Source organism: Dipodomys ordii, unplaced genomic scaffold, assembly GCF_000151885.1.
Source record: "Dipodomys ordii isolate 6190 unplaced genomic scaffold, Dord_2.0 Scaffold47, whole genome shotgun sequence".
NCBI lineage: Eukaryota > Metazoa > Chordata > Mammalia > Rodentia > Heteromyidae > Dipodomys > Dipodomys ordii.
In genome coordinates this window covers 10,309,714-10,325,870 of record NW_012267263.1, presented here as the reverse complement: position 1 = coordinate 10,325,870, position 16,157 = coordinate 10,309,714, and the positions used below count along the sequence as shown (strand labels likewise).

At 37.7% G+C, this 16,157-nt stretch overlaps 1 protein-coding gene across 1 annotated transcript in view; it reads right to left on the bottom strand.

Annotated features, from left to right (window-relative positions):
• Positions 1 to 509: 509 nt before the first annotated feature.
• Wdr44 (WD repeat domain 44) overlaps positions 510 to 16,157 on the bottom strand; it is an 88,934-nt gene continuing 73,286 nt past the window's right edge. Inside the window, exons 15-21 of the mRNA XM_013019833.1 lie at positions 8,913 to 9,035; positions 7,621 to 7,812; positions 7,344 to 7,445; positions 7,013 to 7,128; positions 5,046 to 5,173; positions 3,520 to 3,654; positions 510 to 1,610 (exon numbers count right to left, since the gene is read on the bottom strand). Coding sequence (XP_012875287.1) covers positions 1,516 to 1,610; positions 3,520 to 3,654; positions 5,046 to 5,173; positions 7,013 to 7,128; positions 7,344 to 7,445; positions 7,621 to 7,812; positions 8,913 to 9,035 — 891 coding nt within the window. The 3' untranslated portion in view covers positions 510 to 1,515. The remainder of the gene's footprint in view (positions 1,611 to 3,519; positions 3,655 to 5,045; positions 5,174 to 7,012; positions 7,129 to 7,343; positions 7,446 to 7,620; positions 7,813 to 8,912; positions 9,036 to 16,157) is intronic.

Here is a 16,157-nt window from a genome sequence, read left to right as displayed (position 1 = left end):
TTCCCCACCAACACAATCAAGGATGGGCACAGTGGCTCATTGCTATAACTCTAGCTACTTGGGAGTAGAGATTGGGAGGATCATAGTTCAAGGCAGGACTGGGCAATAAACAAAACCTCCATCTCACCAAATAAGCTGAGTGTGGTAACACATGCCTATCTTCCCAGCTACATAGGAGATCATACATAGATAGACTGGTGGTCTGAGGCTTACCTGGGCAAAAATATGAGACTCTACCTAAAAATTAAAGCAAAAAAGAGCTGGTAGAGTGGCTCAAGTGGTAGAGTGCTGCTTATTGTTAGAAGCCTTGGGTTCAAACCCCAGTCTTATCAAAACAAAAATATCTCTAATTTTCCAAGAGCATCTATGTGAGCATATAGATGAAGTCTGAGTGGTATGCACCTTAGAAATACTTTTTTTTTTAATGTTTTAAAGGCATGATACTAATATAATTTTAGAGTCTAAATCTGGTCTGCTTGATAAAAATAATTGTTTTTCTTACTTTCCTAGATTTACTGGTCATCTGAAAATAAGTCATTCAACAAGTGGTGTTGACCAAGTTTTAATAATACATATTTAATTTTCAGGAACATATGCCAACCATCAACAACATAATCAGGGCTCCACTGCCCTATATGTTATTTCATTGGTACATTAGACTTATATTTACAAAGGCTTTCAAATTCAACAACATAAAACAAAACAGCTGAATTTTTTAAAAACTACAATGCTTTAAAAAATGTAAACAGTTCATTTTTACATTATTGTAAAAAAGAAGACTCACTCCTTAATGTGGCTTATTTTTTTAAGTGAGCAAAGCCTGGTGCTCATGGATAAAGAATGAATTCTTTACATAGAAACATTGTGCTCCAGTGTGGCAAAGAAAAAAATTATATATTTATATGTATATATACACTTACAAAGAAAAGAATCTCAAGTCCACAATTTAGACCACAAAAAAAATCTTGTCCCCAAATTGAGAAATTTATAAAAACCATTTATACATGGTTATTGACCTACTGAAAATCTATATAACATTTTTCAAAACAATAACAGTCAAAAGATATCACTTTTCTTAAAAATGAAATTTTGTTGTGCAAAAGAAATTGTTTAAGCTAGAAACAAGACTATCCCCCAGTAAGAGGCCAAAAGAGCCACTAAAATAATTTAACTTTGTTAGATTTAGTGCATGAAACCAAAAGGCACGCACATGTGATTAATATATTAATATCTTTTCATGCAGAAACTTGTGCATGTTCATAATTATATAACAAAACACAAACATAACAAAAAATAAAGCGTAAAGCTTGGCAATGTTAATCTAGCCACATTCTCATCTAGTCTTAGTCTATGGCTTCCTAGATCACTAACACTGCCTTTCAAAAATATATTATATTTGAACAACTTTCAATAAAAGTTAAAAAAGGATGTTAGCCTGAAACACTACATACTTTTTTTCAGTTCTGATACATACAGAAACTTACTGATATGTTTATTTTTAAATGTAATTTCAAATTAAGATATATTTTTCCTTTTGTTAATAAACACTTTGATTGCTCCAGTGAAGTCAGCAGAGAGAAGAACTTCTGTGTTATCTGTCTTCCCAATACCTTAAAAGCATAGAAAAAGGGTATTAATTGATTTTAAAAGAATATGCAGCCTGCTGCCACAATTACCATAAGCTTATCACCCTACTCCTAACTTTTCTGGCTTGCTCCAGAACCCTTCCATCCTTCCTGTACCTTACCTATTGCTGAAGTTCACTTCCACTTATCTTAGTTAACTGTTTCTTGCCTTGAAGATATCACAGGTCCTTGGAGCTGGATGCTTGGATTTACTTCTGGGTAGCCTAGGTCTTTAAGTCATCTAATGTTTCCATTTCATTGCAACAGGCTACCATTTTATTCACCTGTGGGACTGGAATTCTGGGTGAGTGGGATCAGCTGGGCAACTCTGTCGCTAATGAAGTTGGCAGAAAGGCTTTGCTTACTGTATCACAGACACATTGAAACCACCATATACCTTTAGGGTGTATATTGGAGATCTATGTAGTTACAGTGAATGGCAAAAAAATGCTTGCCTCTTACATCTGTAACTTGTGTAACACATCATGTAACACATCAACATTCTGTGTTAACTGACTCAGATACACATAGGTAAAAACTATAAACATAGGAAACACTTATTTATAAGGAAGAAGATAATCTAAACTAGTTGCCAAGTTGGGTACAGTATGAGTCAAGTAAAATGGTTTCATTTAGATATGCTAAAAATATATTCTTAGCCTTGAACATTCCTTACCACATTTCTGGTATATCTTAAAGTCATGCTGTGCAGTAGGAGCAGTAACAAGGAGGTTAGGATGTGGGAAAAGAAAAAAAATGTCATGTGTGAAATGCTTTGTAAGAGTCAATTATAATGAAGGCTGATAATGATAATGTTGGTTAGGTGCCAAGTGCTTTGCTATGCACTTTGCATATGTTACCTTTTTTTTTTTTTTTGGGTCTGGTCGTGGGGCCTGAACTCTGGGCCTGGGCGCTGTCCCTCAGCTCTTCAGCTCAAGGCTAGCGCCCTACCACTTGAGCCACAGCGTCACTTCTGGCTTTTTTCTTTTTGCTTATGTGGTGCTGAGGAATCGAACCCAGGGCCTCAGGCATGCAATGCAAGCGCTCTACCACTGAGCCACCTTCCCAGCCCTGCATATGTTACCTTTAATGCTGGAAATAGATTACCACCACCATTTTACCTAGGTGGAAAACAGGATCAAACTGCCTAATATGTCAGCGGTAAAGAAAAGAGGGTAATTGGATGTGTTTTATAATCCCACACCCTGAGTTTAAGAGTTTATCCTTAGTAGAACAATGTGACCCTGTTATATCACTCTGGGGCATATATCTAAAGCAGTGGGAGTCAACATATAGCTTGCTAGATTGGCATAATACCCAGGGCCTCAAAATTGCTTGGTCATGACTGGTGTTCTACCACTGAGCCACATTTCCTGCCCAGTTCTTTAGTGAGTTAACTGGAAGTAGAGTCTCCTAGACTTTTCTATGCAGGCTGGCCTCAAATTGTGATCTTCCAGGTCTCACTCAGCCTCTTAGGGAGCTAGTATTATAGATGTGAGCCTCTGGTGCTTGGGTTTACGTTCTAATTTTCTAGTTAGACTTACTACTCGTTGTCAAATCATATGACAGAGGGCAAGAAATTATAGGCTAGTTACTAGCAAAGTATCTTGGGAAGCTGCAAATTTGTGGGAAGTAGAAAAGAACCTTGCTTTCATCTGAATTTAATCAGCCAACAAGTGTTTATGAAAGCACCCATTATATATAGGCAATGACTGTGCTAGACACTACTGTAAAATAAATGAGACACAGAGCTGAAACTCCAGTGCCATCCCACGTAAAGCCTTTGTCCTCCTAGAGATTACTGTCTAGTACAAAAGATGCATAGTAGGTTTTATATGTCTTGTTTGCATTTCTCTAAAGACAAAAAAAGGACAAATAAAATACAGGTACCTACCAGTGGATGTAGTCTCAAAAATTTCAGCATCTTCACTTTTATCAGTTCCTTCTGATTTTTCAGACTGCATATCCAAAGACAACATCAAACTTGGGTTTGGAGCAAAGATGGCTGATGTAACAACTGCATTATGTGCTGGTGAAAAATTATTTCATGATAGGTGATAAGTTTGATATTATCAAGACAAAAAGGATAATATATAAAATATCCTTTACAACTACCAAAAATAATGCATAAGCCAACAGAAGTAACTAAGACAATCTTAAAACCCAGAAGTATTATCTTAAAAAATATCATATACAGGTTCTATAATCCATGATAAATAGAACTGTATCAAATTAAAGTCCCTGTGAGAATCTTATCTCCAGTTAAATACTCAAAAACTGGAAGCGGCGCTGTGGCTCAAACTGCTAGCCTTGAGCAAAAGGGCTCAGGGACAGCGCCTAGACACTGAATTCAAGCCCTAGGACCACCACCAACAACAAACATCTAATCAGTGAATTAGCAAATGAAGAAAACAGTTTTCAAAAGAAATACAAATAGCCAATAAACAAATGAAAAACATATCCAACATCCTTAAGCCATTAGGGAAGTACAGAGTGGAACTACATGGAGACTATACCTTAACCAGGTCAAAATGACTATCAATGAGAAAACAAATAAGAAAAAATGTTGGCAAGGATGGGGTGGGGGTGACACTCTTATTCAGTGGTGGCAGGAATTGAAATGGGTTCCAGCCATTATTAAAATCCATATGAAGATACCATAAAAGATTAAAATTAGAATTCCTATATGATTTTGTTGTATCACTTCTGTGTATATAACCCAAAAGAATTAAATTCAACTTATTATAGTGATAACTGCCCACCTATATTTATCACAGTAATATTCATAATAGCCAAATTACAAATTACAGGATCAGTCCATCAAAGGATGAATGGGTAAACAAAAATGGGTCATATATACAGAATGGAATATTATTAAGTCATAAAGAGGAATGAAATTGTCATTGCTGAAAAGTGGGTAGAACTGGAGATCATCATGGTAAGTGAAATAAGCCAATTTTTACAAAGATAAGTATCACATATTTTCTTTCATTTGTGGAAGTTAGTAGGGAGAAAACAAGCTAAAGCCAAAAGCAAGGTTATAAAAATAGAGGGAGTAGTACTTGAGAGGTTGAAGGAAAAGGAAGAGGAGACAAAACAGCAATGAAGGGGTGAATATAATTAGAGTACATTGTATCCGTTTATCATGAAAATGTCATAATAGACCATTTAATAGTACAATTAATATACACCAATAAAAGTAGAAAGTAAAAAATAAAAAGAAAGTAAAAAAGGGTTATATGATTGCATGACTACTCAAATCTTAGGCCAGGGTAAATTCTTCATTGGTATAGTTAATTCAAATATAAAGCAAAGTTAATTATAATCATCAAACTTCCTTCAAAATAATGCCTATACAAATTGATTGTATTAGAATTCCACTTTATTCACTTATAAGATACATATTAAGTAGGCACTTACCTTTAATACCTTCCCAGAAGTCATTGCGATCTCTTCTGACTGAAGTAAACTTGCTTAAGTCATGGTAAGTACTCCAGATATAAACATATTTATCTTCTGAACCGCTAACGAGGTAAGTGAAATCATGGCTACATTTGGAAAAGACAGGTAAAAAGAAGAAAAGCATTTTTAGGTTTCCTTGTAAAGGTGCATCCTAATCCAAAATTCCCAAAACAAGCTGGGCACTGGTGGCTCAGTTATAATTCTAGCTACTCAGGAGATGGAAATCTGAGGGCTGAGCTGAGATCTCAGAGCTGAGATCTGAACCAGCTCAGGCAGGAAACGTCTGTGAGACTCTTATCTCTAATGAACTGGCAAAAAGCCAGAAATGGAGGTGTGGCTCAAGTGGAAGAGTACTAGCCTTGAGCACACAAGCTTAGGGACAATATCCAAGCACTGAGTTCAAGCCCCATGACTGAAAAAAAAAATATGCATTGGCTTGTACACTCTCAATCTCTCTCCCTCTCTCTCCCTCCCTCCCCCCATCTCTCCCCTTCTTCTCCTCTCCTCTCCTCTCCTAAAACAACACTGGACTGGCTTGTTAACACATACACAACCTTCTCTCCTAAAACAACACCTGAGGGAGGGCATGTTGAAAATTAAACTAAACGTCATTAAGATCTGACGAGTAGGGCCATGCTTCTGTAGTCATTCCAGCTTTGTTATACTGACTGTACTGTCTCTTGGGACAACCAGGGTAATTGTGTGGATACATTATTTATGTATTGAGGGTAGGGATAGAACCCAGCATCTCATGCATGTTGGCAAGCATGCTCTGCCACTGAACCACATCCAGCCCCACAGCATTTTCATTTTCATCAAGGCTCTCCTTACTGTGATGCTAACTCACAGTAGAAGAAACAATAACTTAAGGGGTCAGAGAAGTAGTTTACCAATTGAATTATTAGGTAACTGAAGGAGGAAAAAAAGAACTAAGAAAAGAGCTGAGACAGGAATAATAAGCAAAAGATGCAAGCAGGCAAGCAATCCTACTCCAAAAGAGCCTATAAATCCCCAATTAAATGTTCAAATAATAATGACAGGTACAATTGTGAAGAAAGAGCATTTTTGCTTTAGGCTGATAAAAAGCTTTGTTGGCTTCTAGACCTAAACAACAACAACAACAGCAGCAATAGCCACAACAACAACACAAAAGTGGGCAAGCCCCCTCTTAAAAGCTTATATAAAAGTACCAAAAGCTGGGTGTTTTGGCTCACACCTGTAATCCTAGCTACTCAGGAGACTAGATCTGAGGATGGTTGAAAGCCAGCCCAGGCAGGAAGTCTGTGAGACTCTTATCTCCAATTAACCATTAAAAAGCTGGAAATGGGGCTGGGAAGGTGGCTCAGTGGTAGAGCGCTTGCCTTGCATGCCTGAGGCCCTGGGTTCGATTCCTCAGCACCACATAAGCAAAAAGAAAAAAGCCGGAAGTGGCGCTGTGGCTCAAGTGGTAGAGCGCTAGCCTTGAGCTAAAGAGCTGAGGGACAGTGCCCAGGCCCAGAGTTCAGGCCCCACGACGGGACCCAAAAAAAAAAAAAAGCTGGAAATGGAGTTGATGCTCAAGTAGTAGAGGGTTAGCTTTACTCACAAAAATTCAGGGACAGCATCCAGGCCCTGAGTTTAGGCCCCAGGACTAGCACCAAAAAAAAAAAAAAGGTACAAAAGCAAAAATAATGAAGTTGAGTCTTCTAAACCTAGTTTTGCAACTGTGACTTCAGGCCAACACAATTTTGTAGGTTTTGCTTTTTTCATCTGGGAGTAGACATAATTTTCACTGTTATCCATCATATAGGTAGACAAGGTAAGTATTGTATGATAATACCATGAGATCTCAGTTATACCCTATATAAACATAAGACATAGATTAATGGGAAAACAGAAGAAGTTTAAGAGTGTTTTCTTTTGGGAATTTCTCAATGCCAATTTACCTGAAACTTGCTTTGATCTGGCTGCTGCTATTAACATAACCCTTATACTTCATGGACAGTGACAAGTCTCTGAGGTCATACAGTCTGATTCTGGAGTCATTTGAGGTTACCAATATCTGAAAGTACAAAGGAAAAGTTAAAATATTAATGTTTCATCTAAATTAAATGATAATCAAGCAAAGATGTTACACACGTACAAAGCCAATAAATGTCAAGACTAGGAAAGACAGCACTCTATAAAAAGAGAATATATTCTTTGTTCCAATATTTAAACTAACCTTGAAAAATCTATACAGAATGTGGAGAGAGATGGTTTGAATAACGTAAGTACCTTATTTTCTCCAGGTAAAGGTTCTATGCCAGTAATTTTTCTTCCAACCTTGTTGCGCCCTCTAGTAGATCGGACATGTATTTGTGTATGGTATTTCAAATGCTAAAATAAAATCATAAAAATATCAGAAGAGAAATATTCCAGATTATCTAATCCAGTTTTCAGCTAGGTATATCATTTTCCCTAATTTACTATAAGGCAGTTAAAAAAACACAGGAGATAAACAACTTGTCCAAACTGCAAAATTATTCTATTAATATTCAAGATAATCATTTACCTCTGTGTCATAGAAGATACATCTACCATCATAGGTCCCAATTACTGCATATTTGCCATTCTGACAGAAATTTGCAGCTGTGATCAATTTTGTCTGGCCATCTACTTCATTCCACAAAGCTACTTTCTTGTCAGGTATGTTCCAAAGGCGGAGCTTTCCATCCAATGACCCACTTAGAAAATACCTGTCATCCTAAAAAAATGGCAGGAGAGAAAGATTTTATTTTATCACATCAGGGCAAATACATTATCTATTGGAAATGCTAAAATTGTATTTGTCAGGCCCCACGATATATATATGGGAACCTTACTGAATGACTGAAGAGACACCTTAAACCAGACATATTTTTTTTGGTCAGTCATGGGGCCTGGGTGCTGTCCCTCAGCTCTTCAGCTCAAGGCAAGCACACTACCACTTGAGTCACAGCTCCACTTCTGACTTTTTCTGCTTATGTGGTGCTGAGGAATCGAACCCAGGGCCTTATGCATGCAAGGCAAGCACTCTACGACTGAGCCACCTTCCCAGCCCCTAAACCAGACATTTTTAATTTTTAGAAGTTCTTAACCAAATCTTCTATGGGTTTAGAATTATTACTTTCTATATTAGAACATTGCATAGGGAAGAAACTATACTCAGGGGGAACAATGTTGTCTTCTAACTTCAAGGAAAACAGGAAGAAATGGGAACAAGATTGTAATGTTGCATTTATAAGACAATGGGCATTAAATAGAGAAGAGAATGTGATTGGGAAGAAAGGAGTGGAGGAGGGGAGGTGAATTCAGCTTAGGGTCAGCTCCAGTCCTCTACTTATTTTAATGGGCTAGTGAAGTTAGCACCAACTTGTGGTTTTTCTTTCCTGGGCTGGCTCCAAACCTCAGACCTCAGCCTCCTGAGTAGCTAGCACTATTGGCATGAGTCTTTTTTTGAGACAGTGTCTTTTTATGTAGCCAAGTCTGGCCTCGAACCCCATGATCTTCCTGTCTCAGTCTTCTTGGGATTAGTGTGTGCTACTATGACATACTGCTGTTTTCCTCTTATTCCTTTATCTCTCTTTAATAGGATACTTCAGTTATACCATACACATCCTTGGGATGACTTATTATATTTAGAGTATTCTCCGTTGTATAAGAAATTATTTCTTCTCCCAGTTTAACATGAAATCTGACAGTAATATAGGTTGATCTTAACTATGTGGCTATTAATATTTTTTTCCTGTAGTCCAACTGACCCCTGGAGAAACCAAGCTCCTTTGTCTTCCTTTTAGTATGACAAGTGTATAAATAATTACTTACTCTTGGATGAAAAGCTATGGCAGTGACAAAATCTATGTGTTGGAAACAGCAAAGGCATTCTCTTCTAGAAATGTGCCATAATCTGACTGTTTTATCCATCGAAGAAGAAAGCAGAAAGTAATTCTATGGAGAAGATGATATTGATTACTTATTACCATATGAAAAAATACATACAATAAAAGTGAAGTTTATAGTTTTACAGACCTCAACAGTGTTGTTATTGTTATATGCAGAAAGAACAAAAGACTAGCCAATTCACTTGGAAAGTCTCTTTTTTTCAAACAGCTGAATACCATAATTCATTGACTGTAAGAGCTTTTCACACTCCCTGTCCTTAAATTACTACGAATATTATCATCTATGACAAGAGATGTGCCGGAGGTGTCAGCAGAGGACTAAAGTGTACCTTAGCTGCTAGAGTGTACACATTCTGAAACTTAACTCTGAATGTAAGGCATGTGTTCAAGTTGATTGTCATTTCAGTTCAGGTATTTCATACACTGATAACACTAGTGAACTTTAACTCACATGGATTTTAACTGTCACATAAAATGCCTTGAAAAATTATTCTATAATGAAGCATAGAAATGTAGTGTTACTGTGAGTTTGTCACAGCCTAGGCAAGAAAATTACAGAACAGAAATTGTCAAATCTCTCACAACAGATCATAGAACTTTCAAAGCTGGAAAAATTAGTGTAACTGATTTAGGCATTGTGATCAACTTATCACCCATAAGCTTTCACCTGGCAGAGGCTCAGTGGCTTCTAAACATAATGTATTTAAGAGGGAGAGTTGTAAATCACATTGAAGGAGGAAACTCAAAGGGGATGCTGGTATTTTTGATATGCCTAATGGTGCTAAACAAATCAAGGTAATAATGACATTATTTGAGGACACACCACTGGGTAAACACTGTTCTTAGGACTATACAGCAACTCTGTGAGGTAGGCATATTATTATCCACTTTGACAAATAAAGCAGTGAAGTAACTGAATAACTTACCTAAGACTATACAGCTTGTCAGTGTTAAGAGCTGGGATTCAAGCACAGGTAGTCTGGCTTTAGAGCCAGACTCCAATCATAACACTGCTAAGCTTAGTACTTAAGCAGAACAGATACTTAGAAGAAATACCAAGATGCTTTGTCAGTTGCTATAAGTAATTAAGAATCTTCAATCTTTATAAAAACACTAACTGCAAACATTGGTCTGGTATTAAGATGTAAATGCTGTTATAAAAAACACTGTAACAGGTGGACCCATTGCAACAATGAGATGTACAAGCCGTTATGTCGAAAACGAACTTTACAACTTTGGTGGGGGGGGGGGGGGGGGGGGGGTGGGGGGGGAGGATGGATGGGAAGGGATGGGAAGGGGAAACAAAGGAGGAGACTACAATGCTTGATAAGAAATGTACTCATCTTGCCCATGTAATTGTAACCCCTCTGTACACTATTTTCACAATTAAAAAAAAAATTAAAAAAAACCCACTGTATATAGACACCTACTTTTTAGGTGTATTATACTTTAAGATTAACAACAGACTTTGAGAGACAGCTGCAGTGCTCCACTGTTACAATCGTTGCACTCAGGGAGGCTGAGGCAAGAAGATTGCAATTTTAAGCCAGCATGGGCTATAGAGACTATCTGAAAAAAAAATAGAATTTGGGAGCTCCGGGTATAGTTCAGTGGTTCTTGAAAGGCTCTGGGTTTCATACCCAGGATCACAGAAAAGGAATTTGAAAGACTTACTATAATCTTTGAGACAATGTAACAATAATTACCTTTACTTTCAAGATCTACTTAACGTCTAGAAAAGTTTTAGGTATATCTGTAGTTTGTATTATAATTTCCTACTAACTAACTAACCATATAAATAATATCAAAATACATTATGTTTATGTATGAGGATAGCATAAGGAACTTCACCGAAAGCTACTGAACAATAGGGAGGTGAGGGGACTAGGAAAGAGAGTGAAATAGATGAGTTTAATCTTGCCATATGCAAGATGTGAATTACCACGGTGAAATCCCTTTGCTGAAAAAAGAGTCTTGAGAAACTGACTCTGTTAAAGGGTGGATCCTCATGGGAGTGAGGAGGGCAAATAGGGAGGGTCAATATGATCAAAGCATGAAAACAGAATGTATGAAAATAGAATATTGAAATTGTTTTAAGAAGGGAAAGGGGAGATCAAGGGGAGAGACAGAGGGTGAATTATGTACCCCTTCTTGCACAACTAATATACACTAATAAAAACATTTAAAAAGAACCATATGGACCATTATTCATTAAAACTGGCTTTATTCAAAGCTAAGGATAGAGTTCAGTGGTGAACTATATGCTCAGCATGTACAAGGTCCTAGATTCAATTCCCAGTACCAAACTCAAACAAAACCCAACAAAGGGTGGGGATGGGAAGGGGAAACAAAGGAGGAGGCTACAATCCTTGATAAGAAATGTACTCATTATCTTGCCCATGTAATTGTAACCCCTCTGTACAGTATTTTCACAATAAAAAAAAATAAAACCCAACAAGATAACTGGTTTTATTCAGTTTTTGCTATGGTCATATGAAAGAGATATGAAGACATCCCTAATATATATAATTTGTCTGTCTTGGGGCTTGAACTCAGGGCCTGGGTGCTGTCCCTGAGCTTTCTCTTTCAAGGCTAGCACTGTACCACTTTGAGCCACAGCTCCACATCTGGTTTTCTGGTGGTTAACTGGAGGTAAGAGTCTAAAGACTTTCCTGCCAGGGCTGGCTTCAAATCATGATCCTCAGATTTCAGCCTTCTGAGTTGCTAGGATTACAGGCATGAGTCACTGGTGCCCACTTACATCCCTAAAATATGAATCGAAGGTGCAACATGTATTGATTCCTATCAGGAGGTTTAAGTGCTCAGTAAATTGTTACTGAACAAATGAATCAATTTCTTAAACTAAGCACTGATACCTGGAATCACAAAAATAACACTCAAATCAAATCCAAGTTCTATTCATAACTTGTGTTGTAATATTAGGTCACACTGCCCAGTCTGCTCATCTATAAATGAAAGATCACCTTCAGTGCAAGGATATTATTCTAAGAATTAACAATTGTTACCTGTCATAAGCAAGTTTGCAAATGGCAAACCTGATATTAACACAGCTTGTGATACACATGGAAAACAAATCTGGTCCTTACTGTCAAGGAGCTTACAATCTTGTTGTAAACAAGATCTAGCAATATACACAGGTGACACTTAGAAAAAAAATGAGTTTGCTGGATGCCAATGGCTCATGGTTGTAATCCTAGCTACTCATGAAGATCACAGTTTAAAGCCATTCCAGACAGGAAAGTCAATGAGACTTTAATCCCCAACTAACCACCAAAAAGCTGGAAGTGGAGCTCAAGTTGCCCAACCATAGTTCCTGACTCTGAGTTCAAGCCCTAGGATGGGCAAAAAAAAAAAAAATAAGAAAGAAAGTTTACAAAAAGGATTAAATAGGAATTCAGTGAAACAGGTCAACATTTCAGTTGTCAAGATGGCCTTAGGGGGCTGGGAAGGTGGCTCAGTGGTAGAGTGCTTGCCTTGCATGCATGAGGCCTGGGTTCAATTCCTCAGCACCACATAAGCAGAAAAAGCTGGCAGTGGCGCTGTGGCTCAATTGGTAGGGCTCTAGCGTTGAGTTGAAGAGCTGAGGGACAGTGCCCAGGCCCAGAGTTCAGCCCCTACGACTGACAGAAAAAAAAAGAATTCCTGATTATACAAAATGCTATTTATCCAAGTAAATTCCAGAAAATGAAAGAGGCTTTTTTTTCTTCTTACTATGTTTGTTTTCTTTCCTTTTTGCTCTGTATGTTTGTTTATAGGTCTTTAGGAGTATAAGGGGAGGCACAGAGGTGGGTGAACAAATGTGTCAATGTTATCTACTGGACATAATATTGAAAATGAACTTTACAACTGGTGGGTGTGGATGGGAGGGAAAAACTGGGAGAGAGCAAGGGAAAACATGACACTATTAAAAAAAGAAAGGTACACTTTACCTGAGTTATGTAACTAATCTCTGTATACATTACCTTTATAATGACAATACAAAAATCAAGGCCTGGCACTGATACCTCATGTTTGTAATCCTAGCTACTCAAGAAGGTGAGATTGCAGTTTGAAGCAGCCTGGTCAGGAAGTCTATGGGACTCTTATCTGCAATCAATCACCAGAAAACCAGAAATGGTGCTGTAGCTCAAAGTGGTAGAGTACTAACTTTGTGCAAAAGAACTCAAGGACAGCACCCAGGCCCTGAGTTCAAGCCTCATGACTGACCAAATAATAATAAATTTTTAAAAAGATGAATTTCTTTTTTAATGTAGAAAGGAAAAAGGCTCTCTCTATGTGGAGCCAGAACAGTAGAAAGTTTGTTTCTTTCCATTGCTGAGGGTACGGAACTGGAGAACTGATGAGCTCTTGGGGGCCATTTCTGTATGGGACAAATTCCTATTTAACTCATTTAGACTCCAGGTTCTCAAACCAATTCTGGTAAAGAACTGTTTTTGTTGTTAATTTCCAGTGAGTCACAGAGTAGAACTATTAAAAATACAGAAAATTATTAGAAAAATAAAATGAAAAGGTATATAAATTACAAGGCCCATTATTATTATTATTATACTAAGTAGAAAAGAAGGATTTTAAAAGATTAGTGTCAGTAGGCATAAAATGACTCTGAAGAAGTACCATTAACATTTCCCAATGATTTACTCCTGGTTTCTATACTTATCTCTTGATAGACTAGCATTCCTATCATCAGGGAACAAGCAGACTCAAGTTACAACTTGGCACCAATCCTTAGAAATGCAGCAAGTAGGTAGCCTGCAAGATTTTAAAACTTACTTCCTCTGCTTCCCAAGAGATTTGGAATGAATGACAGGAAAGGAAGTTTATAAGGATTTTATGATTTTTTAAATTCTTGTAATGAGTCCAAAACGTGTTATTTTTGTAATCCTGCTTCTGAGTGGTGATCTGTTGCTATGCCACAGTAATGGGCTAGAAAGTAATACTTCTTTTGGGTCTCTGCTCCCCCATTCCTTAAGCTGCATGCCTTTAGGCATGTCCCTTACTTAACCTGTACAAACCTCACTATCTTTACAACCTGATCAAGAAACATCACTGCCCTCATCTGGTTTTTGAGGAAAAAACAGAGATCATATGTAAACTAAGTTCACTTTTCTCTGTCTCCTCAGTGTCTAAATTGCTACTTGACATATGAATAGGTAATATTATTTAAGATATGAATAGGTAATATTATTTAAGCATTTATTGTGTTCTAGGCAAATGCCATGTGTTTACTAGAACAATTCATCTTTTCCAGTAACTCTGAGGACGGTTTTCTTTTTTGCTTGTACTGGGGCTTGAACTCAGGGCCTGGGAGCTTGTCCTTGAGCTTTTATTGCTCAAGGTCAGTACTCTACCACTTGAGCCACAACTCCACTTCTGGCTTTTTGGGGGTAGTTTATTGGAGGTAAGAATCTCATGGACTTTCCTGCCAGGACTTGCTTTGAACCATGATTCTCAGATCTCAACCATGATCCTCAGATCTCAGTCTGTCATGTAGTTAGGATTACAGGTATGAGCCACCAGCTCCCTGCTAGGAAGCTATTTTTTTTCATTTATCAATTTTTTTTTATTGTGAAAATACTGTACAGAGGGGTTACAATTGGAAGCTATTTTTTTTTATCATGTCTATTTCCCCGATGAGGCACAGTAAAATTAAAGAATGTGCCCAAGGTTCCACAACTATAAGATGCAAAGTAGGTAGTATATGAACTTTGAGTGTCTGGTTCCAGAGTTCATATTTTTAAATAGGTAGTAAAGCGAACAATACATATTCTTTTTTTTTTTTTTTGGTCGGTCGTGGGGCTTGAACTCTGGGCCTGGGCGCTGTCCCTCAGCTCTTCAGCTCAAGGCAAGCACTGCTCTACTGCTTGAGCCACAGCGCTACTTCCAGTTTTCTAGTGGTTTATTGGAGGTAAGAGTCTTATGGATTTTCCTGACCAGGCTGGATTTGAACCACGATCCTTAGATCTCAGTCTCCTGAGTAGTTAGGATTACATGTGTGAGCCACCAGTGCCCAGCCAATACATATTCTTTGAGTGAGTGCAAAGAATTTGATATACAGTAGGGTAGGTGTATAAGCTTAAGTTCTCAGTAATTTTCCACCCTCTCACTGGAACTGGAGTTTTAACTCAGGGTCTTGCACTTGCTCAGCTTATCTTCTTGGCTGGCACTCCACCGCTTCTGTCACACCTTGAGCCCAGCGATTTGCTGGTTATTTTGGAGATGGGGGTCTCTCAGCTTTTTCTGCCTATGCTGCTTTGAACTAAGACCTTGAGGTCTTAGCCTCCTGAGTAGTTAAGATTACAGGCAACTAGTGATGTTATTTTTTTCTATTTATTCCATATAGGAAAAAAAGGGAAGTGGTCAGATAGACAAAAAGGAAACAAAGAAAATAAAATGTTTTAAAACCAAGAAGAGTATTTCAAGGAAGACCGATAGCATCAAATGATCAGAGGTCATACAAAGGTTAAGAGATAGGAAAGATATTAATACTAATAGGAAGGTGATTTTGATGGTTAATTTTATGTGTTGATGTGGCTAAGGCTATAGTACCCAGCTAGCTAATTAAACACTAATCTAGTTGATATTGTGAAGGAATTTTGAAGATATAGCTAATAGCTAATATTAGTTTCATTAAAGTAAAGGAAAATCGTCTAATGATATGAGTGGGCCTCATCCAATTAGTTGAAGTCCTTCAGGTAAAAAAAAAATAGTTTTGCCATTACAAAGAAAGTAAAGGGATTCAAATAGAGAAGAAATCAAATTATTCTTTAATTATACATGATATGATCTTGTATGTAAAAGAGCCTACAAATGTCACTGAAAAACTCTTTGCTGAGAAGGTGGCTCAGTGGTAGAGTGCTTGCCTTGCATGCATAAGGCCCTGGGTTCAATTCCTTAGCACCACATAAGCAGAAAAAGCCAGAAGTGGCACTGTGGCTCAAGTGGTAGAGCACTAGCCTTGAGCTGAGGAGCTGAGGGGCAGTGTCCAGACCCAGAGTTCAGGCCCCCAAACTGACAAAAAAAAAACAAAAAAAATAAAAAACAAAACTCTTTGCTGGGCTGGGAAGGTGGCTCAGTGGTAGAGTGCTTGCCTTGCATGCTCGAGGCCCTGGGTTCGATTCCTCAGCACCACATAAGCAAAAAGAAAAAA